This window comes from Erpetoichthys calabaricus, chromosome 8, assembly GCF_900747795.2.
Source record: "Erpetoichthys calabaricus chromosome 8, fErpCal1.3, whole genome shotgun sequence".
NCBI classification, from domain to species: domain Eukaryota; kingdom Metazoa; phylum Chordata; class Cladistia; order Polypteriformes; family Polypteridae; genus Erpetoichthys; species Erpetoichthys calabaricus.
In genome coordinates, this window is record NC_041401.2 from 98,038,861 (window position 1) to 98,063,824 (window position 24,964).

The 24,964-nt window shown below is 36.5% G+C and overlaps 1 protein-coding gene across 2 annotated transcripts in view; it reads left to right on the forward strand.

Annotated features, from left to right (window-relative positions):
* Positions 1–24,964, forward strand: part of clip2 (CAP-GLY domain containing linker protein 2) — a 121,162-nt gene that overhangs the window by 67,015 nt on the left and 29,183 nt on the right. Inside the window, exons 3-11 of one of the 2 annotated variants that reach the window (XM_028807126.2) lie at positions 1,723–2,273; positions 6,680–6,804; positions 7,823–8,036; positions 8,504–8,701; positions 8,812–8,915; positions 9,731–9,791; positions 10,743–10,847; positions 20,377–21,324; positions 21,553–21,610. In XM_028807126.2, the coding sequence (XP_028662959.1) occupies positions 1,723–2,273; positions 6,680–6,804; positions 7,823–8,036; positions 8,504–8,701; positions 8,812–8,915; positions 9,731–9,791; positions 10,743–10,847; positions 20,377–21,324; positions 21,553–21,610 (2,364 nt within the window). The remainder of the gene's footprint in view (positions 1–1,722; positions 2,274–6,679; positions 6,805–7,822; positions 8,037–8,503; positions 8,702–8,811; positions 8,916–9,730; positions 9,792–10,742; positions 10,848–20,376; positions 21,325–21,552; positions 21,611–24,964) is intronic. The other variant, XM_028807127.2, reaches the window with a different exon arrangement.

Consider the following 24,964-nt stretch of genomic DNA (forward strand, 5'->3'; position numbering starts at 1 on the left):
AAGCTTTTTCTCTGGTTACAGGTTGCAGTATTCCTCTATTGCCATGTTTTTTGCTCATTTTAATTTTCCTGTAGAGTGATCTGCTTAGTCATATTCCCTTTTTTTTGGTCTAGTCTTTATATACTCACTTAGGCTATTTATTTTGCCTTTCCATTTTATTTGTTTTGGAATATATTTATTCTTTTATCTGGATGAGAATGTTAAGTGCAATAACACAGTGATTAGCACAGGAGACTTACAGGTCCAGTGGTCTTGGTTCAACTGGTTGTTGTTTGTGAGGAATTCTAGTTGTCCTTTCACATATTTAAACACATGTAGGTTAGGCTGACCCACTTGACTATGAATGTTAGTAGAGTGGCACCCTGTCCAAAGTGGGTTCATGGCTTGTACTCAATATCACAGGGGACTGGTTGCAAACCGCTAGGACCTTGAATATAATTAAACAAATGGAGATTGTTATGTTATGTGGGACTGTCTTTGAAGAGATGCCACATTTTATTTTTAGCACCAGTGTTTTTGTTTTAGATTGTGTGTTTTCCAAGTAGCTCCTCAACCCCAGAAGTGTGTAAATGATGTCTTTTTGGAAATTGTAAGTTAAGTTAAACAGTATGAGCACTGAAAGCATATGAGAAACAGTCGTTTTGAATAGAGATGAAATCAGATAATGGATTGTAAAAAAAAATAACCGGCCAAGGCCAAAACTGGAAAGAAATTATTTAGTAAGCACAGCCCAGGATGAGAGACAAATTTCATAAGTAGATAATCACGGCGGGCTTGCCAGAAACCAGAATAGTGAAAAAAGCCAAAAAACAGTAGATGTAAATCTTAATCAGGGGGCAACAAAGAGTTCAAAATCCAGAAATTCTTTTAAATAATCAAACAATGAAGGTAGATATTAGGTTGTGTCTACAAACTTGGACAAAGAGCTCTGCCTGCTGATGGCTTATAAGTCGTCCTGCTGATTTTGTCATTCGGCACAACTTCTGCCAGAAATCAGCTGACACCTGTAAACGCATTCCCAACTACAGGAGGTCAAAATAGTGGCATCCATAACAAAAACAAGATGGCGCAACAGGAGAATGTATTTAATTATCAGCACCATTAAAAATGCGTCTGATTCAAAACTCAGGTGAGGGTCAGATTTCTTGAGTTCCAAAACCCCTAAAATGAAGTCTCAAGGGGGAACTATAAAAAATTAAAAGTAAATGCCAGATTATGACTATATCTGCATTTTAATATATTCATAGCACTTTGAGTACTGAGAAAAGTGCTATATAAATGTAATGAATTATTATTAGTAGTAGTAGTATTAACTGATGTCAAATTTAACTGTTTAAGCAGCAACAATCTAAACACAATCTATTTTCTTTTTTTTTATTCTTTCTTTATTAGGAAAGGTGAGATCCAGAAAGACCTTAATTTGTTGTGGGCTTGAGACAAATGCAGTAAGGAGATATCACTTGTCATGTGCATCATTAACAATTGATAACATGAAGAGTATTATTTATGCAATGAATCTGTAAATTTAAAAACACATATATTTAGAGTCTAGACAAAGCACCAGGACACACAAGTAGATGAAGCTAAATGCTCCTTGTTTTTCTAGATGTTTTGACAATATATGAAGTGAAGCAGATAATGCAAGAATGAAAGTGCCTTTTATAAGAAATCATTCAGTCTCATGAGTGTATCTGTCTCTTTTTGTTTTCTTTTTTTTTTTAGCTTCTGGCTCACCCCTTCCGAAACAGCAGTCCTTGACATCAGCTGCTTCCACAGATAAAGCTGGCTCCAAGCAAACAGAGGTTGGGGATGATGTTTTGGGAGATTTTGTATTGGGGGAACGCGTTTGGGTGAATGGAGTGAAACCCGGCTGCATCCATTATCTTGGTGAGACTCAGTTTGCCCCTGGACAGTGGGCAGGTGTGGTTCTGGATGAGCCAGTGGGCAAAAATGATGGCTCAGTGGGAGGTGTCCGATATTTTGAGTGCTCTCCCATGCAAGGTATCTTCACCCGGCCCTCCAAACTGACCCGACAGCCTGTTGGTGATGGCACCGATGCCCACACTGCTGACTCACTCACAGCTCAGAATGTCAACCTACATGGTGGCACTGGAAACAACTCTGTCACCTCTGGTCAACGTGTCATTATGCCTTTGAGAGAAAATGTTCTCAACAGCTCTGTTAAAACTGGGAATGAGTCTGGATCAAATCTTTCTGATAGTGGTTCAGTGAAGAAGGGAGACAAAGACTTCCGAGTTGGAGATAGAGTGCTGGTGAGTACATTTGAAGATATGTGAATATGGTGGGGCCATATGAATAGTACAAGGTGGCGAAGTGAGCTATATCGCCACCTGGGAACCATTTGAGCCATTTAGTTTCAATCAGAGTGACTTATCCGAGGAACAATGAGACTCAATGTATAGAGTAAGCAGAAAAGGATGTTTCTTATGGAGAATAGTAGTCTATGTCCTGGCTACCTCTTCAAGGGGATAGTGACAGTGCTCAAAACAGGGGAACTAGTGAAGACATTACATGTCGGACATATTTGATAGAAGTTAGAGATCTTTTCTGTGACACATATTTTGCTACCTGTGTTCTGGAAGCACTACAGTCTTAAACAGATATGAATTACAAAGTGAAAGCACCTGACATTATACTACATATCGTTTACTAAAAAAAGAACCATAGACACTAGTAGCAAGAAGTTTGGTTACCAAGGAGTACTTTAGAGACCTTCAGATCTCAAATCAATGGTATTTTGAAGGACAGTAGAACAAGAGGTACTGGAAAACATTTTTCTAAAATGTCTGCACACTGCTGTATCTTATCCAACTTGTGTGCCCTTGGGTTTATTAGAGAAAAACACAGAAGAGGAGACACAACAATAAATGTGCCATCAAGGTTTTTAATTAAGTTTTTATTTGTTTCAACACTTTTATCCCAGAACTGTTGTGCAGGGAAAAAAGAAATCAGGGTCATTCTGCATCCTATTATTCCCATTTATAAACCTTTTCCTCCACTTAAAAGCCTTTTCCAAATGCAGATCAGCAAAGGAAAATTGCCTTGTGTGGGTGGCCGTGGGATGAGTAGGTCTGCCCTGTGGCAGTAACATAGGAATGTGTTTCATTCCATCAATCAGATCTTCTAAAAGCCTGTTCTGCATTCAATCAATATGATCTTGTCAAGATGTATTAATGTCCTGCATTTTATTTTGCGGCTAATTGGAGGACAGTATAATAAACCAGAGGGCTCTGGGGGAGGGAGTAGTGCGGCAGATGCAGGGTTTGGTCAGGTTACATACTTTTTACTAAAGCATTATTTTCACTTTCTAGCTATCTGTCTGCACTAGCGCCAAGTGCATTTAATTCTCATTTGCTAGTTTTGTGGAATATCCCGAGGGGATTATGCAGTAGCTCAATTCTGCACACAGAATGTTATGGGATTTGGCTAATGATTGGCAGTCTGGCCCATCCCCCAGGTTCTAGTAAAACTTTGCATGTAAATGACTTCCTGTTATATGTGAAAAAATGTAGAACCAAGCCATGCAACCACAGCATTGACTTCCAGTACGTGGAATATGAAAAACTCAGATATTTTATTGTCTATTACCCTCCCAGTACAGAACCAGGTGATTCAGGGTTGATTTGGTCACTGTGTCTACACTGATTAGACAGGTAGGTTAGAAAATTAGGGAAGGCAAAGATGGGATAGGAATCAGTCAAGCATACAGTGTTGCAATGTCATTTTAAACACAGTGAACTTTACAGATTTGCAGCTGCTCTGGAATTAGTTACATTTACGCATATGTGCTAGAAATACATATTTATAATATTACCCTTAAATTAAAATACTGCTTCAACTTGGATATCGGTTAAATAATTAAATAAACTGGAGATGATGGCTACATGCACTACGGCTCAGATTCTGCTGAGTTATTCTCCCTGGTTACACAGACAGGGAAGCAGACAGCCCGGCCCTCAGTTACTCTGCAACAGCAGAAAAGGAGATGCAGGCCGGAGTGTAGGATAAATCAAAACTGGATACCATAGATAATGCAGTTGTTCTTCGTTCATTTTTTTTTAAACTGCTTATGTCCTCAAGGGATGCCTTGGGGGAAGGTCACTCATCTACAATGCTACTTTTCATTGTCTGCTGACATTTGCTTGTTTCATAGCAGGCTTTTCCTTGGCCTTATAATAGATGCCCATGGTTCTAATGAGGAATGAAATGCATACAAGCTTCTCATTAATGAGAGTAGGAGGTCCCAATAGGCTGGGTTTGAACTGGCTACTTAGAAATCCTGCATTAGCTTCTTATGCATAAGATATGACAGAATGAATGGGAAATGCAAGATGAATTATTACAGCTGTCTCTGGGTGGTAATCTTTGTGCAGTTTGGTCTTCTGCTGTGCTTCTAAACAGCCTACTGAAATTCTTCTGGAACCGTCACAGTCACTGACACCAAATCTGTAAAAGCCAATGAAGATCTAGAGTTCCCTTTTTGTGCTCATTTCGCATAGAGGTGATATGCCATCATGACATTTTAATTACAGAATATTGTAGCACTTAGAGAAATACAACAAATGCTGAAATTTGGCAAGTAATATGAAATGAGATTAAAATGCTGGGACAGGAAAGGAATCGTGTGGATTTTGTATTGTCAGCAAATCATTCTTTATGTCTATTGCAGCTCACAGTAGTAAAAGAAACTTTTAAGACACTTGATTTTCTATTTAGTGCTGACTTTTTTTCCAATAATGATTTTGGCTGCATGTTAGCACAGTACTATGAGTAAGTCCATGTATGGTAATGCCATTATACTGTTAATAATTATTAATCTCATATATTGCATATCACAGCAAACATTTTCAAGGTATGTTTTACAAGCTAAAAAAGAATACAGTAGAGTGCAGAAAAATATAACAAGATATAGAGTATAAGATTCAACCAAAAGTAAACTATTGATATACAGGAAGAGAGCCTTCAAATGTACTGGAATCAAGATATACTAATACTATAAATAATCAACTGATCACACATCAGAATAGTTAAAACAGAATTAGTGAAGAGTGCAGATGAGCCAGCATCAAAATTGTTTGAAGAGTCCTTTTAAAACAATTAAATAGAAGGATAACAAATCTAAGCCATCACAATATTTGTAAATTATTATAGGTATGCTAATATTCCCCTTTGATATTATCAGGTTACAAATATTCACAAGATTCCATGCTGTGTTCTGTAAGTTTGACTCTGAACATGTGGAGGCCATACAGTAAGTCTGCAGTTTGGTCAAACGTAAGTGTCGGCAACCCTTCAGAAGAGAAAACTCTTGCTACAATTTTTACTTTGTCCAAAATGTTCAAAGATCAGCTTTTGTTAATAGACTTGATGTGAAAATAGACGTTTCAGTTGTTTATGTCTTTGGAACTGTGTAACTTTAATTTAACATATATAAAGACCATCAAATTCTAATGAGTATGTCATATGCCACATATCATATTTTTATTTGAATAAGGTGTAAAATATTGTGAAAAATATTTTCCTTAACATTTGAAGTGATTTTAATTTGGATTATTTACATCTGATTAATTTTTCTAGTTAAAAGACTATTAAAATCAATAATTCTTCTATGAACATAAATGAGTCATAAATCACTTTTACTGTTTGAACTTCAGTCTTTAATTGTAAAAACTGATTTATAACATTTAGTTGGACAAAATACATTTTAAGATTTTTTTTCTTTGTATGAAGCCATTTTAATAGTTAGTCTTCAAAATAACTAAAGATCAAGCTTGTGTATGTGATAGAAAGCATGTACCGAAAAGTTGAGGATGGTCAAATGGGGTGAGAAATGAAGAGGGATTTTTTTTATGGAGTAAACAAGAGAATAGCCAGCATTGAAATACTGACAGGAATCCCTCAGTACAAAATGGAAGGCAGAATCCATGGTCAAGAAACAAAGCTAGAATCAGAAACCTGTAAGTCATTTTAATAAGTCAATAAATGAGAGAAAACTCTTGCAGGATCCAAAAAGCTTGGACACTGATATTATCTTGATGCCATCTATTAGAACATGATGGTGCAAACGTAATTTGTCATTGGAACATTAGTCATTTGACATAGCTACCAATGATTTGGTTTAATTTCTATTTTTTGTGGTACTTAGCTGGACCTTTTCAGATTTATTTTAGGTTTTGGACCATGTAGATTCTATTATGACAGCTAGGTTTTGGAAAAAATAAAGAGAGAAGGACGAGGAAGTGAGGTGAAAGGGATAACCAGAAGAACTGCAGGGAAACCAAAAGAAACCAAAACCAAAGGGAAAAGACTAAACATATTAGAAAAGAAATACAGAATTCAGGGCAACCCACAAACTTTCTTTTAGTATTTCCACACTGCTGGACAGTGCTTTATTCAAAACAGTAATCTTAATGAGTAGACACTCAGTTTGTGACTGTATAATTTTGATGTTCTAACAAAAAAGTACATAATTTTAAAGTTTGAGCAAAAGACCAATCAGCAGTGAGAGATATAAATTATTGTTTCAAATTATAATTATTTGTTGCATTTGTGAGCATTTTAGTCAAAGTCAGAGAGCCCTCGAATTGTTCTACCTATTGATACTTAATATCAATAAATTGAAATCTGCCCATTCACAAATCTGGATACCATCCTACAGGTTGGAGGAACCAAGACAGGAGTTGTGAGATATGTTGGAGAGACTGACTTTGCCAAGGGGGAGTGGTGTGGGGTGGAATTGGATGAACCACTTGGAAAGAATGATGGAGCTGTGGCTGGGACCAGGTATAGTGTTACTGTTTTGTAAAACCATGATAATCTGCCTGAGTAACCTTTCTTTTCCATCACATTTCTTTTCTCATCTAAAAATCCTCCACATCAGCAGCACTCAATGAAATTAACCCCTCTGTGTTCCCTTTCTTTCCATGTATTGTGTTACACCTTTTCAATTCCCACCTATTGTAATGGAGCAGCACAGAAAATAGAAAAGTGGTGTGAGGCCACTAAAAGACTCACAAAACCAGTTCAGGGTCTTACTTAGCCTACCAGACCTTAGGCAACTTGACTTCCCAATTCACCCAATTCAGGCTCCAAAAATGGGGAATAAACTTTCAAAGTTCAAACAACTTTCAGTGTCTCAAAATATATCAAAAGCCTCTCAAGGGAAAGGAAACCATAAAAAAAACTTTGACTTGAAAATTAAGTCTGCTTCTACTTTTTCTGTTACCCAGACCTGTTTTGAATAAAAATGGAATTATCACGCTACATACCTGATATAACCCAGTCTTACCTCCTAGAATCTCTCCCACTCCAGATCCTTTCGTATTGCCCATTACTTTCATAAACATTTTTACTCATTCTGTCACTGAAGGATCTGCTCTTAGCTTCAGAATATATAGGGTGAGGGTGGTGCTTTAGGAGTGACATCAGGGTGGCTCCGCCTCTTGATGCTCCACCCATAAAACACAAACAACATGACAGAACTAACACAATACATAGATACTAAATAATAAACAAAAGTGCATAATTAAAATAGACACATGAAAAATAATAATTTAAGATTAACAAAGAACTCACAAAAAGAGAAAATAAACATAAGTCAGGGAACAAACCCTGGCCGTATCTAACATTACACCACCATTCTTTGCTATACTGTACATTTCCCTTCCTTATTAATAATTCCTTGTCTTCAATAGAAAATGCATTATATTTAATGAATGTTTTTACTGTAAAAGTTAGCTAACAGTTTATCAAGAACCTAAAGGAAGGAGCATCAAGGTCTGTATCTGTCTGTTGCTTGCAGGTATTTTCAGTGTCCCCCGAAGTTTGGCCTCTTTGCTCCCATTCACAAGGTGATCCGAATTGGGTTCCCATCCACCAGCCCAGCCAAGGCAAAGAAAAGCAAACGCATGGCAATGGGCGTCTCATCTCTGGCTCATAGCCCCAGTAGTTCATCGATCAGCTCCGTCAGCTCTGTTGCATCATCAGTTGGCGGCCGGCCTAGCCGCAGTGGTCTGGTGAGTGTTCTCAACACACAGGCAGGAAGGTCATTATTTCTTAAAACAGATTTTTTTTAATTTAGTGACAGAGTAGATGTTATGGTTACTCTATATTTAATATATGGGCATCTACAGATCCATTAGATTAAGTGTGGTATTTCTATAAGAACCTTAATCATCTCAGCTTACCAGATAGAAAAAAAATGTTAATACCTGTTCATACCTATATTTGTTACATTCACTTTTTAAAAAAAGATAAGCACCTAGATAAATGAGGCCTAATGGATTACTAAAACTTTTAAGCCTTAAAAATGAATGGAATCACTTAACCTTTCAGTAAATTACATTAGATGAGAGAACATATGATGGAGATAAGATGTAACAATATGTATGCTGTGTTTATCTAAATATGCACATTTCAGATATGTAGGCAGTGTTTCAACTTTTCAAATATGGCCACACTGCTTTGTTGTTTATGGTTGCAGCTGACAGAGACATCCTCCCGATATGCACGTAAGATCTCAGGTACGACTGCCCTGCAGGAGGCCCTTAAGGAGAAGCAGCAACATATTGAGCAGCTTCTGGCTGAGCGTGACCTTGAGAGAGCAGAAGTCGCCAAAGCCACCAGTCACATCTGCGAAGTGGAAAAAGAGCTAAGCATGCTCAAGACTCAGCATGAGCAGGTAATGACGGGACACATAGTGCCTCACTTTAAACCTCTACTTTCTACTTTTGTCATCAGCTATTGAAACAGCAGCATATTCTCTATCTATCTATTCTCTTTTAATTACAGTATGTCTCAGAAACAGAGTCCAACCTGCAGCAAGTGCGCACCCTGCTGTCAAGTGTGCAGAAGGACAAGCTAGAGCTGCTAAATCAACTAGAAGAAGAGAAAAGGTAAACAAAAAAACGACCTTATGTCATTGTCTGGGTTTTCGTTTCTACGGTGAAAAATGAAGGCTATGGCACAATTTGTTTTGTTACTGTCACTCTGCAGAGCCTGCTAAAAAGGAAACTGTAATGCAAATTAAGAAGCATACTATAAAATGCGCACTTTAATAACTAGCTTCAAATCCTTTATTAACTTGTCCATACAGTCCTTTTGCATGACTCAAGGAGGTGGGCTGATTTGGCTCAGTGTATCAGTAGCTGAGCTGAATTTTCAGCTGGCGGTACCATTATCTCAAATTCTTTTAAAAGAGTCAGCCATTTTTAAAACCATGTGACCTCAGTCTTTCATTTCTATACAACCTTCTGGAAAAAGCAAGCTGTTCATGAACTGTTTTTGACAGTTTGTTCTGTTCATTCATTCCTTACCATCTGGCCATAGCTATTGTTCAAAAATAAATGAATGAATATGTCACATGATTGCTTGACAGATAAATAGATAATGGATTTAGCAGCTTTTCAGTTTCCCTGTGTATTTTATTTACTTACTTTATTTTTGGATGATTATTATAATTATTAAGCCGATTGGTATTGTAATTTTTTTGTAAAGCACATTAAGCTGCATTCAATATATTATATCTTATATAAATAAATATTATTATTGTTATTGTTATTTATAGAAAATATATGCTGGAACTATATTAGTTTTAATTATTCTTTATTAATATTTGTTACTGATGCAATTCAAGATGATCTTTGCAGTGTGCCATATCCCTAAAAATCACTGCCTACTGACCTCATGTGGTTTTTGACTGTTATTGCAGGAAAGTTGAAGATCTCCAGTTTAGAGTAGAAGAGGAGTCAATTACTAAAGGAGACCTTGAGGTAAAGAGTTATATTTTAATTTGTCACATTCTTCCTCGCTTAGATGTTGCTGGATAAGAGCCTATTTCATTCAGATTTTATAAAATATACTATTTTTTATCAATTTGAGTTACCAATATTTATTTTTAACAATTTTCCATTATTTCAGAAATACTTGTTCTTCAATTTGCACTAATCGTCAATGAGATGCCATCATCAATTCGTAATAAAAATCTGTAGATAAAGGATATGTCTACTGACACCAAATATAGACATTGAGGCTGTTACAGTTGTTGTTGAATGCAGCTAATGTGAGCTTTATTCAGTGACATTCCTCCTTTTTTTTGTAAAATATTAACCATTTAGTGAATCATATGTATTTTATGTACTTTTGTACTTTGCTGTGTTTTAAAATATGTTTGCTTTTTAATAATTTCTATCCAATGTATCACTAGATTTAACCTACACATAAATTGATGTTGCATTTTGTGTTATACTAACCATTATCTCTTATGCTTCCCAGCGTTATTTACTATAGCAAAAAGCTACTGAAAATTGTGTCTTTTCATTTTGGTACAAGAAAAATATCATACAACTTACAACTAAAATCTTCTTTCCCAGCTATACTATTACGCATGCCAGCTCTGCTGTACAGAATGTATTCTATGGCAAAGCCTATCTGCAAATGGCCATTTCTCTTTTGTTGTGACACATATGGTAGCTACTCTGGTACAATTCAAATTTTCTCTTGATAGTTACTCTACAAGTCATAACTATTCAATCACTGTGTAGTATATATTAGATTATATATTTTCTCTAGAATGTACGTGTACTTTGTGATGTGACCCAGGCCTCTTACCTATTATATTCTCTCCTCCAGTCTGTGTTTGTGCACTCCTGATGCTGTCTTCCAGTTTGTCTCTCCATCTACCTTTTCCTTGTTTCTCTCCTTCTTTGTTTCTCTCTTCTCAGACTCAAACGAAGTTGGAGCATGCCCGCATTCGGCAGCTCGAGCAAAGCCTTCTGTTTGAAAAATCAAAAATGGAAAAACTTCAAAAAGAGTTAGAGGACAACAGGGTAATCGATAGAAAAGCAGCCTAAGCAATGCTTTGTGGGGTTTGATTGAGTATCCATGCACTGAGTTTGCTTTCTTCTGGGTTGCACAAAGCCCACGGTCTCCAGCATTGACTTGCAGAATCACACATTTCCTTACGGATGTCTTTGATTTGTGGAAACTGGCCCTTGTGCTCCAGTGTGGCAAAGATGGCACATTGAAATAATTTAAAAAGAATGTGAAATTGTCCCTGCTCAGCTACAACAATCGAGAGGGCTTCGTTCACTACACTTAGCTTCTGTCTTTACATTTCCATTTGAGGCTGATGAATGGGGAAGTACAGCCAAAACCAATATCATAATGTTGGATCTGCACCATACTTAATGGTGTAGACTCTCTTGACTCCAAGTTGGGCCTGTCTTTACAAAGCATTAATGATTTGCAGTGAAACTACATATAAAATTCAAAAATAGATGCAATTTGTGTCATAGCAGTGATATACTCCCACTAGGTAAATACCTTTGTGTTAGTCAGTCTGTTTAGTGGTGACATCATCCTTTGTTATTGAAATATTTCCAGTTTGATATTTTTTCTTTCATATATAGTACTATGGCCATGCAATCTATGCACTATGGGCATATAGCCAAAGGAAACCAAAGCAATTGATGCTTTTAGTTTTGGTAAGGGAGCATATAAAATTTCCCTGCCTCTGTGTGCAGTCCCTCATTAATGGAAAGTTTACATTTAATCACTGATTAATTCATCTCATTTTGCTTATCAATTGTTGCTTAATCAAAAGTTGGACATAGGTCAACTCTAGACTTATATCACAAGGATGGAAGTACCTTAGCCTTACCATAGTGTGTAAGGAATACCAGAAGTCCTAAAGTGCAGAAATGTTTTGCTGTGCTACCACATTTGTTTCATTGAGCACAGTTGCATTTCTTCACAAATTCAATTAAAAGAATGTAAAATTTACCTCCCCGTATCAAAGGATGTCCCTTGAGTTTAGCTACATGGTATAGGATGGCACGCTTAAACATTGTAGCTTTCCTGAAGTCAGGCAAGCAAATGCATGGACCAGTAACATGCAAAACTTATTTATTCAAATTCTGTCCGCTAGTTGAAGTAAACATGCAAGCTGATGTTTAGTAATTTCTAAAATCAAGCATAAGAAAGTAAGCTACAACATGATCATGTTAGAAAAGGCTCAAGTGTCATGATCTGGGGTTTGATTTAAATTTTTTCAGTTTTTCTTTGGTCTTTAAAAATTATTTAATTTTAGCTTCTTGTTTTGAAGGGCAAATAACCCATCTGGTGGTGGCATGGTGGCGCAGTGGGTAGTGCTGCTGCCTCGCAGTTTGCATGCTCTCCCCGTGTTTGTGTGGGTTTCCCCCGGGTACTCCGGTTTCCTCCCACAGTCCAAAGACATTCTAAATTGTCCCTAGTGTGTGCTTGGTGTGTGGGTGTGTGTGCACGCTCTGCGGTGGGCTGGTGCCCTGCCCGGGGTTTGTTTCCTGCCTTGTGCCCTGTGTTGGCTGGGATTGGCTCCAGCAGACCCCCGTGACCCTGTAGTTAGGATATAGCGGGTTGGATAATGGATGGATAATCCATCTGGTAATATTTATTTTGTGTTCACATTTGTGTTTTTAATGTTGCTAATAATGACTGCTGGTGCTGTCTTATTTTGCATATGGGCGCCGCCATTTTTGTGATAGTTTTTTTTGAGAGTTGCTAGATTGTTCTAGGCTAGACAACTTGGAGTGTGCAATGCATTATATCATTACTGCAGTAGTTTAAAGGTCAGTGTGAAGCGTTTCCTGATCTTACAAAATTGGATTCACTTTAGAGTGACTTATTATTAGTTTTAAATTTACTATTTGACAATTTTTCTGCCCTCTGACTATAAATCACATCTTTAATGTAAACCAGGCCAGCCATCTTCTGATTTCATTCTCAAAACTGCTGTTGCCTTCTGCGGCAATGCATCAAAGCAAAGCGGTGCTTCATTTAAATGTATCTTGCTTTATCAAGTGTGTCCAGAGGTCGTTATTTGAGGGCATCATTCACTGATTATGTCAGCATAGCAACATGTGCCTCTTATTTCAAAATCAGAAGGAGAAGAGAAAAGTAGGAAGCTTCTGTTGCTCTTCTTCTTAGTTATGTGTACAGACTACTGCAAGAAATTAACACATTGGCAAAAATATGACTGAGAAGAAACAATTTGCAGCTGATCAGTACTTAAGTTAAAACAATCAAGGAAATGAAATGCTTTGCACAAACTAACCCACACATTTTCCATACTGCACCATTATGGACACAGCTTTCATAAGTGTGAAGTGCATAAAAGTAACATTAGCCTCCTTCCTTATACTTATTTTCCTGTTCAGTTGAAAAAAGCTGTCATTGTGTTTCTTCCTGCAACATTTCAGTAATTTATGAGTTTAGCAAGCAATTTACTCCTCAGCAGTTGGCACAGTTTGATACTCCTAATGAAAATAAAGGCAACAGAATATCATTAGCACATCACAATGTCAATAGCTTCATGGAAAGATTCTCATACATTTTCAAATGCTGAAGGCAAACTGGAATCTTAGATATTTATTAAAAAACATGTTTTATTTTTAGCTGATATCACCTGAAATGGGCACAATTAGCCAAACTACACCAAGAGAACTTCATTTATAATGACTTTACTACCACAGCTAAAAAATTAACACAGAGAAAGAATTCAGCTTGCACATTCTGGGACAAGTCCATTTATAGTACAATAGAATACAGAACATTGGTTAATGGGTTATTAAATGGCTTTCAGACTCTAGGGTGTATGGCCACTTATTCAAATATGAATGATTTAAGTATTTATGTTAGAAAATTAGAAAAATTGTGATGAGAATAGCCAATTCACCTCAAACAGCTCATCCATGCTATTCACCTAGATTGTCTAAATTAACATCAAGCCCTGTTTTGAAGATCCCACTCCTCTACCACAGTCCCACTCTCTACCACACTACTTGGTAGTTTATCCCATCTGCCCCTGGTTCCATGTGTGAAGAAGAACTTTATATTATTTGTGTGAATTTTCCAGCTATGTTCCTGTGTTGTTGATAAAGAATGTATTTTGAAGTAACATCTAGGATCCATTGTACTAATTTGCTTCATAATTTTAAACTCTTCAGCCGTGTCACCTCTTAATTTCTATTTGCATAAATACTTAGAAACTCCTCATACATACTGTAGCTCATGCCTCTCAGTCCTAGAATCACTCAAGTTGCTCTTCTCTATATTTCTTCTACCACTGTCTTATCATTTTTGTAATATGGAGACTAACACTGTACATGGTACTCCAGATGAGGCCCTCATAAGCATAACATCTGTTACCTTTTACTCCACTTATGGTGATATGCAGTATAACTTAACATCCTTCTAGCCTTCTTGATCGCTTATGCTTATGAGGGCCTCATCTGGAGTACCATGTACTGTCTAGATATAGATAATGATGAGTCCACTATGACTCCTAGGTCCTTCTTATAAGGTGTACTTCCAAGTTTCAGACCTCCTATTGTCTTCTCAAATGTAACATTTTTACTTCAAACATGTAATACTTTACATGTACTTACATTAAACTTATTCTGCCACAAATCTGCCCAAACCTGTATGCTGTCCAAGACCCTCTGTAATGATTTATCTGATTGTATATTATTCCCCCTTCCACCTATTTTGGAATAATCTGAAAGTTTGACCAGCTTATTGGTTATATTCTCATCTTGATCAATTAAATATATTGAAAAGAGCAGTGGACTGAGCGCAGACCCCTGAGGAACACTACTTTTACCACCACCTAATTCTGAAAAAAAAAAAAGAAAGAAATTTTGCATCCATCTATACAGTACATTGTTCCTTTAATTCCCTCTTCTTTTAGTTTGTTCACCTTAAGTGGTACCTTATGAAATGCCCTTTGAAAATAAACATAAATAAGATCATATGCACATCTTTTACCATATGCTTTTGTTGCCTCCTCATGGAATTTCTGTGTATTACACAAACTTCCACCTAATGAAGCCATGCTGATGACTTGTTAATACAACTATTATAGACATGTGCTGCTTCATTTTGTTTATAATAATTGCCTCCATTAATTTACATGTGACACACGTTACACGATCTCAGATCAGCTGGTCACCTTTATTATACAACAGAATAATGATGTCTCTGTGCAGGGAACACCAAACCACATCACAGATGAGCTACCAATGATCATTTGTAATAAGATTTAAAATATCACAGATCCCGCGTTAGCAAAATTTAGGAAAAGGAAAATATGAGTCCTAACAAAGGCAAGAGATTCCCTACACAAACCAGCTGATTTTGCCAGCCCAAATAACAGTCAAATGTCCTTGCATTTGACCCGTGGATCCAAAATTGATTCTCATTCCGTTCTTTACAAGAAAAACGCAGTTTCAGGTAATGCTAGAACCTAAATGTCATTCTTTTCAGCAAATAAACAGAAATTTATTTGGTTGATTTCTGTTGTACAGTGTTCTTAAGTAACAAACAGCAAAAAATCAGAACATTCAAACAATATTGATGGCTAAATACTTATTATCCAGTACTGCTGGGAATAACCCAGTGAAGTCTGTTGTATTCGACCCCCTGTTACTCTCTTGTAGATATCTCTAATTGTGGCTAAACTTATTACTGTAAGAATGTTAGTTATCATTGCTGGGCAAGATTCCCTGATGCAGTCTGAGCAGCCTCCTCCAGTGCCATATTATTAAAATGTACATACTGATTGACATGGAGCTAAGATAAGAATTAGCTGTTAAGATTATAAATTTATTATATTTGTATATGTGACAAAGCTAAATCACTAAAATGAAGAATGGGTTAATTTACCTTATATTGGTAGATACAATGCCAACATGGTTCAAAGTTTGAGTGACCCACCATGTGAGCCTCAGTCATGTCCAGATCTAAAGATACCAAGAGCTTGAGACCTTGTCCACATCCTGCAATGCTGGAGACTGACCTACTTGAACCCTTTGTTTTGGCTGGATGATTGTGCACATGTGTATTTTATCAGTGCTGCTGCTTATTGCATATGGCCTATAACTGCATCATAATTTGCTGACCTGTAAAGTTAACATTTTTTTTCCATTTCCATTTTTTTTTATTTTTGCAAATAAATTCATTGTCAAAATTTGAAGAATGTATTTTGCTATAATCACAATTTCATAATGGCGCATGTTCACAAATTCAAGCCATTATCATTTTTTTGGTTGTGATGTCCACTACTAATATGTAATTAGTAATAAATGGTAGAGTGTTCTCTTAGGCCTCTCTTTAGAGCAACATTATGTTAAACAATTCTGTCAGTTTGGGAGACCATTCTTCTTTGACCACAGACAGCCTGATTAATTTGAGATTTCAGAGACAACAAAGCAGTCACTGGATGTGGGAACATAAAAAGTAAGAGTGCGGGCTGTATTTTGTTGTGCTTTAACTTTAATGAATTATATTACAATGTAGTCGTTAAGGCTTTGGATTTCACACACTGAGATTGTGGGTTCAAATCCCGCTGCCAACACTGTGTGACCATGAGCAATTCACTTCACCTGCCTGTGCTCCGATTAGAAAAAACAAAAGAAATGTAACCGATTGTATCTGAGATGTTGTAAGTAGACTTGGATAAAGGCATTAGCCAAATAAGAAAATGATAATATTAATATAGAAAGTTTCTAACTCAGGCAGAAAAATCGTTTACATTACTTTTGATGTAAATATTTCCATGATTACTGAAACACACACGGTACTGCCTCACTTCAGTTATGACAAACCTAAATCACATATTTTACCACATCAAACTGTACAATCTGCCCTGCAAAAAAAGTCCTCCATATAATTGAAATTGAGTCTGTCTTCAAAATATTAATGTTTCATAAATAAATCTGATCTGTCTGATCATCTTTTATTTCATTCAGTTTTTCCACTTTACTGACAAGCATGAACAGTAAAGTCCTTACATTTGATTGCAAAAATTTAAAGTGCCTATAAAAATGATTTGCCCCTTGAAGGTTTTTACATTTTATTGTTACACGATATTGTTGTTTTTTATATTTGTAAATACTTTAGATCACTTTGCAGAGATCTGTTTTCATTTTTTTCTGCTGATTAGTTTCAAAAAAACAAATTAAATCCACAATGATTCAATGTTGTATAATAATAAAAAGTGAAAATGTCCAAAGCGTGGCTTCTTTTTATAGGCACTGAACTGTCCTTTTGCTCATTTAAATACAATGGGAACTCCGAGCAGATCCATTACAGCACTAGAATTGTGCATGTCTTTAACTGATTACCACGCCTGTGGTAGTTTGTAAAGGTCTTTGTAAAGTCAATCCTGACACAAGAAAAAGGCTATTTTTACACTGGGCACTAAATTATTAGAACTAGTCAGAATATCTCTCTAAAGATACACAATGTATCTGTGAGAATCCTATAATAGTTTTTAGATATTTGGAAAGAAAGACCATCTCTGTTAGAGAAGCAGAAATCAGTCAGCCTGTGAACACTTTGCACTCTGGGGTGTTGCTTGTTCTGGAATGTTTCAATTAGTTTGTTGAACTTTATTTATTTTAGGGACCTGATTTTAGATTCACACTTGACTATGTGACTTGCAGAGGATTTAAAATGAAATTCTAATTTTTACATAAAAGAATTATTTTCAATCAGCACATTGGTGCAAACGTTACCTCTGTTGCCTCACAACTTGAGAAATACAGTATACTGTATGTTCAAATTTTAATATTTATGTGTAGTCAGCACATTTTCACACTGTCTGTATGACTTTTCTCTTGGGTGCTCCAGTTTTCTCAGTTTAAATCATTTATGTTTTATAAATGTGTGAGCATAAGATTTATACGAATAAAAATTTTCGTTGGCATGAGTCTGTTGTGGAATGTTCTTGTGCGCCATCTTGAATTGGCACTGATACTCCAGAACCCTACGGTGGAATAAACAGGGAGTAAAATATGCTGATCTGCTTATCAGAATACTATATACTCCTCACTTCAGCTCAGCATGCATCTACAACCCAAATTACAGTCAATTACTAATTGATAACAGGTGTTGTTTTCATTACATTAGAACAATTGCTATAAGAACAAGCTATTCAGCCCATCAAGCCCAATCTGTTTGTTTAGATGATCCAAAAGGACATCAAGTCAAGATTCCAAAAGTCCCTAAAGTCCTGCTCTTTACTTGTGTCTATGGTTTTTTGTATGAAACAAAACCTTGCAACATTTAGGTGAAATATGTCCTTAACAAGTTTCTAGCAATGTTCCCTTGTTTTTGGTGCATAATTGATTTTCAAATAACAGCTGGCATCCACTCTACTAATTCCTTTCATGAGTTTAATCTCTTTGATCGTGTCACCTCTTAATCTCTGTTTACTTCAATTCTATGTTTGCAAAATCCATAGGAGAAAAAAAGTAAATGTACTGAAAGTGACAATGTCAAAGGTAGAGTAATGTAGAAAGGTATTATAAATTGAAACTCAAAAATAAATAAAAATAAGATAATCACATCAATACAAACATACAGTTTAAGCATTACAGCAACCACCAACAGCCTCCAAACAACTAATTCAAGAAAAACTCAGTTGCACACATTCAGCAGAGCAAAGTTTTAGGTTCATACATCAACTTTTAATTAGTGCAACATATAAGATGAAGACTACATGTATTAATGGCTACAGTAAACAAAGTTAGAATAGTCAGAATTTGTATAGTTCAGGTGGCATAACTGGATATAGCCGACAACTAATAGTGTGTATTCAGTCTTTAGTACTCACTAAGGGTGTATTTCATCCCCACAGTCCCCATGTCTGTTTGAATGATTTAATAATCATGCCAGTGTTTTTTCTGTTTAATACATTTTTTTTTTTGCATGAGGCATAGTTTGCCTCAATTTTGGTCTCATTAGACCATAGAACCTTTTTTCCAGCCAACTTCAGAGTCTGTCATATGCCTTCTGGCAATCTATTGTTGACTTGTTATGTGTGCTTTTTCTCTTTGCCACTCTCCCATAAAGCTGTGACTGGCAAAGCACACAGGTACCAGTTGTTGTATGCACAGTCTCAACCACTGTGGCTTATAATTCCTTTAGAGTTCTCATATGCCTTTTGGTAGCCTCCCTCACTAGTCTTCTTTTTGCATGATCACTCAGTTTTTGTGGACAGCCTGCTTTAGGCAGTTTTCCAGCTGTGCCATGCTCTCTCCATATCATAATTACTGATTTAACTGGACACCAAGGGATATTCGGTGATTTGGATATTTTCTTGTGTCCATCCCCTGACTTGTACTTTTCAGTCACCTTTTGACAGAGTTGATTGGTGTGTTCTTCTGTCTTCATTGTATAAGTTAAACCATGATACTGACTCAACATAAATTGGACCTTCCACATAAAAATGAAAACTGTACAAATTGTAAAGAAAACAGGTTTTACTGAAAACAGGAAGCTTTTATTTATTTTCTGTTTTGTGGATACCGTCATTTGCTCTGGTACCTGTCTTTCTTAACTAAAGGTTTTACGGCTCCTTTCCCTACAATGCCACTTTAGTGGATTTTGTAGATTGTGGAAAATATCCACATTTTGGGCCTGAAAAGAGGCTGAAGCCTTCCTATAGATCTGGGTGATCAGATTGCCTGGAAAGAGGCTAATTCTAGGCAGGCCGAGAAGGCCTGACCTGACTTGACTTATGAATCTTCTAAAAGGACTCACACTTCCTTTTCACTATAGGAGTACACTTGAATCAAGACAGGATAGATTCTATATTCACTCATTATATTTTTAAACATTACTTAATATGCCAAAAGCAGAAGTAAAGTAAATGAGTGAGACAATTATACCATAAAACCTGGATGTTTAGCTGGTCTCTTAGACGGTATTGACCTAGGCACCCAATATGCAATGGTGTTCAGGTGGTTCTCAGCTCTTGTGGTTATGTTTCTGTAGCTCAGGTATCTCATGGCATAAAGGTCATGTGTTGGCTGTGTGCTTCTTATTATTGTCAGTTCTTTGCGTGACCTTAAAAAGCTGGTCTAAAGTGTGTTTCTGCTCCAGAGATGGTGCACTTGTCTCTTTTTATGGTGTTGTTTATGAGCTGTTCAGATCCAAACTGTGCTTCTGACATGAGGCTTTTCTAGCTAATTGTTAGATATTGCCTCGATTAACATTTTGTCCTCTACAATTCACGTGTAAATACCCAACGCTGATTTCTGTACTTTTTTGACCAAGAGAGATGGTGATTTAAGAAACAGACTGGGGGTAACATCAATATTCACAATGCGTATTGCAGAGATCATGGCATTGCAGTTACAACTCTCACCTGCTTGTCATCTTCATGCCTCACTGTTGCATGATTCCTGGGAATCTTTGTATTATTGGCTTGATTTAAATTAAATTTCGACTGCACAGTTATAGTGGAACAATTTGGCAAGCAATGTATACCCTTTAGTCAAAACTGTGAACTGACAGACTTCAATTTACTTGCAGCAAACTACAGTGGAGGAGAAGAGCAGGATCATGCAGTTGGAAGAAGAGCTAACCTTGAGGAGGGCAGAAATTACTGACTTACAGCAGAGGCTTCAGAGTCCTAATCCTTCTGAGGCAGGTGTCTTTAGCCCAGGACTCAATACAGAGACGTTTTTGCTACGGGAGCAGCTGCTGGCAGCAGACCGTGAGCATCATAAGGAGAGCAGCCAACTGAAGGAGAAATACGAGACTGCCCTCAACAGTCAACAGCAGGACATTGACAAATTTAAGGCGATAACAGAGAAGCAAGCGCAAGAAATTCAGGATCTGAAGCAAAAGTTGCAGCAAGCCACCAAAGAAAATATGGAGATGATGGACAACTGGAAGTCCAAGCTGGACAGCCTTGTAACAGACCACCAGAAGTCTTTGGAAGATCTAAAGCTCTCCCTAACCTCTGATGGCACAGGATTCCAGCACAAAGAGGTTGTGGAGCTCAAAGCATCCTTAGAAAGCTTGAAAATGGAACACCAGTTGGAGCTGGAAAACCTAAAGGCCAAGCACGAAATTGAGATGGCAGTTCACATTAAGGAGAAGGAAGATCACAAAGTGAAGTGTCTGGAAGCCAGGGAGGAGGTAGCTGAGCTTAATGAGAACTGGAAAAAGCAACTGGAAGCCAAGACAAGCCAGCATTTGCTGGAAGTGAAAGACCTTACTGAAAAACTGCAGAAATCAGAGCTAAAGCTTACGGATTTAGAGAAGTTGCATTCAGAGTACAAAGATCAGTCAGAGGCAATCGGTTTCTTAAAGGAGCAGGTTGCTCTAGCCGAAAAAAAAATGGTTGACTATGAGGCCCTACAGAGTGCAGAGGAACAAAGTAAACAAGAGATCAGAACTCTCCAGGAGAAGCTGCGGGTGGCAGACAACAGGCTACAGGCTTCGGAGGCTAATCATGTTCCAAAAGATGCAAATGTAAGTTTTACAGGTTGATTTATTTGATAATACATAAAGAAATTATCCGAAATGTTTTGCAAATTAGAGTTTTCTGATTAGTCAATATTTTCAGTCAATTATAAAAATTAAACTTCAGTGTAGATTATTTCCTTCTACCAGATGGAACCGTTCTGAAAATTCAGGCCACAAGAAATAAATAGGCCTGTCTAGTTACACAGAGAAAACTAATGTATCTTTGTCTTGCAGGTAATTGAAAATAATGACATCTCTGAAGAGAAGATTAAAATGAAACAGAATGTTGAAGGTAAATCTCCATAACAGCCCTACACATGCTTAAACTTGCTTAACAGTGTACATGGCATAGGAAAATGAAAAAATTATTCATATGAACTTGAGAGTCCGATTTGTTGCAGAGCCATAATAACTTTAGTCTTGCACTGCATTATTCCTAATTTTAAGTAATAAAAGATTGAGGATATGGTATGTTCATGCAGTAATTCACTTTGTATCATCTCATCCCATTTGTGTAATTACATTTTTTTGTATAACTAAGACATGTAGGGTTGGTCAAAACTGCAGACATTCTTATTTAATATTGAAAGTATCTGCCCATAATTCCAGGGGAAAAACTAGCTTTTTTTAATTTCTGTGCATTTTTTTAGAAAAAACTGTAGTATAGTATTGCACATCTAGACAAAGATTTCCCGTCACAACTTTTGCAATCAACATAAAACCAATATGAACTTCTGGTGATCTGGATGGTCTAGCTTGATTTGGGCTCCTTGTTCTTATTTCATTGAAGCCACCAAAGTCCATTGACTGCCTGCTTGGTATAACTACATGTTGTCTCGCTATTTTGAGGAACTATAAGTTCAGTTTTAAGAACCCTTCTTAGCTTTCTTAACTTAAGTGGGGACACTTGTGTCCGCTACACCAGTGACACAAGGTAATTAGCAATGGTAATTTCAAACAGAGACTTGAAGGATGAAAACATCATGTTCATTTTTACTTCAGCTCCCAAAACCTGTGATTCAGCTCATTGGCATAACAAAAGCAACATAACAGATTTAAAAAGAGATTTCAACAATAATTTTAGAGTGTGTTAAAGTGTCATCCTGTCCATAATCAAAATGCTTTCCTTTACTTAGAAGGAATTCACAACCAAAGGTATTTTACTCTTCTGTTTTTTTGTTGTTGCATCATTCACACCAAAAATAAGAATCATCAGACATTTCCAGCTATGATATTTACTTGAACTTCTGTCCAAAGTATTATTTCAGGAAGTACAGATTTTAATTTAGGGGAAAACATATCCAGAGGACCTAAGTCAAGACTGGATTTTTCTCAATTGGTAATCAGGAAAAAACATACAAAATATGGTGTCAAAATGTAGTAAGCAGACATCAAAATCTAGAAAATTAAAAATCTAAATCCATGCCTAAGTTCAAGCAATATAAACTAGAACCAACACGTTTACTGTAAAAGTTGGAGATTGCCAAGATGGTTACTGTCACCACATGATATTATTTGCATTTTGCCATCTGGATGTGCTTGAGATATGCTAAAATTATATCATAGGTTTACACCAAAAATTGTTTAAAATGTTACCACAGCATAAAGCTATAATAATAAGAACACATCCTGCCGTTTGTAGAAAGACACCTGCAATAGTAGATGGGTGCACAACACTTATAGCTGTAAAAGCAAAAGAAGGATTATAAAATAGATAAAGAACTTGTACACTTGCATGCTTATGTAACTTGTATACGTAAATGCTTCTTTTATACATACTTGTATACTTCATGTAACTTAAAATTAAACTAAATAACATTGTGATCATAAGACTGCTTTGAAATGACTTTGGGTTTTTTTTTGTCCAGTACCTCTGGACTCATTGGTATAAGAAAACCCCCACATATGATATACTGTTTGACTCATCTTGATGTCTAGTTATGTAAAATGTCAAGGCTTTTGGGGTTCTCCCCTATTTTTGGCCCTCTAGACCCAAAACCCCCTCATTTTTAGGCCACTTTCCTCAAACCATATTTTGTGCAGGAAAATACACCCTTATAATAAAGAATTAACCAATAGTTGTCTTCAGCAAGAATGATCAGAAGGACTTGAAACTGTGCATGCTACATCAAACGACTGTAGGGATTCACCCCCAACTGGGATACAAGGGATTTAAGTTACCACTTTTCACAAAACTTTGAACTAATAGGGATCAGTAATATAGGCATGTGGAGTTTTGTTTTATGCTATTTCAAGGTTGCTGATCACAAATAACATATTTTTGATATTTGATTCTTTACCAGTGGTCCTAGCCCTCTAAGACCCACTCCCAACAGGTCACAAGTGACAAATTTCAAACATAAGCTTGTAGGGGGTCGTTTTAGACTATTTCAAGGTCAATAATTAGAAATATGGTGTTATTTTTGATTTTTATTACTTTAGGAAGGATCTAGCCATCTACGACCTCTATCAGGCAGTGAAAAATGACAAATGTCTATTACAATCAAGAATATTTATACTTCAAACATTTAAGCTGAAGTACACATTTTAATATTTCAGATATTTGACACACCTTTAATTGTTCATTATTTACTTCTACTTTCTATGAACATCCCAGCTCACGTTAATTCAGACTTTTTTAAGTAAAAAATACTTCTTTGTACACAATATTTTGAGTAAACATTTTGTTGTCAGTGGGATTTTATTTTCATTGCTTTTCTGTTTCAAGAACTTTAGCTTTTTGCTCTCGACGTTTTTCTAGACCAAATAACATATGCTTGGTTATGTGCAAAAACTGGCAAAGATAAATACCTGTAAATACCAAAAATATCTATAGTTTGCCAGGTGATTAAGAAGGAGGAAATGCTAGCTCACTGAAATGTAGTAAGAAATTAATTCAGTAATATGGTTATAATTACACACATCTGCATCAGCCTGTGTTCTTTATCTGAGTTGTCCAAACTTGATTTTCTGATTTGTGTTTATTCTATCAGTGTATCCACTGTATTCAATTCCATATGTTGTGTAGCTTTATACTATATGCTGTTTGGGAACACACACAATTCAAATTTGTGAAATGTAAAGTGTTACCTGATAGGATAGGATGTTATAATACTAAAGAATACAAACTCTCCGCCCAATAAATCTTGACAGAATCCTCCCTAATAAGCGGTCTCTGAAGGTATGCATCAAGCCTGTCAGAATGCCATGTCTGAAAACAGTGTAACAAAACTGACAAAGGGAAGATATGTATAATCAGACATTTAACTATCCTGCTGTTTGGTAAATGTGTCAGTAATATGATTCTGCTGTCAACTCCACAACATTTAACCTGTACCCCCAAGGGCTTTTATAGAAAGCATATATAGTATTTCTTACTCTTTGCAACCTCTGTTGGCTTGCTTTACATATCGTTGTGGTTTGGTTACTAGTTAATGAAAACAAGAGTACTGAATCTTAATAAATATGTAAATATATAAATACCAGTAACGGCGCACTGCACAATAATGTGCAGTGAATACACTTGTCTTGAGCGTTCATAGTTTTCATCCTCTTTCTCTGCACGTTTAGTATTCGTTTGCTCACAGGTTGATGCACTTGCTGCTTCCTGAGCAGCTCTTCTTTTCTCCACCCTAGCGGCCCTCTT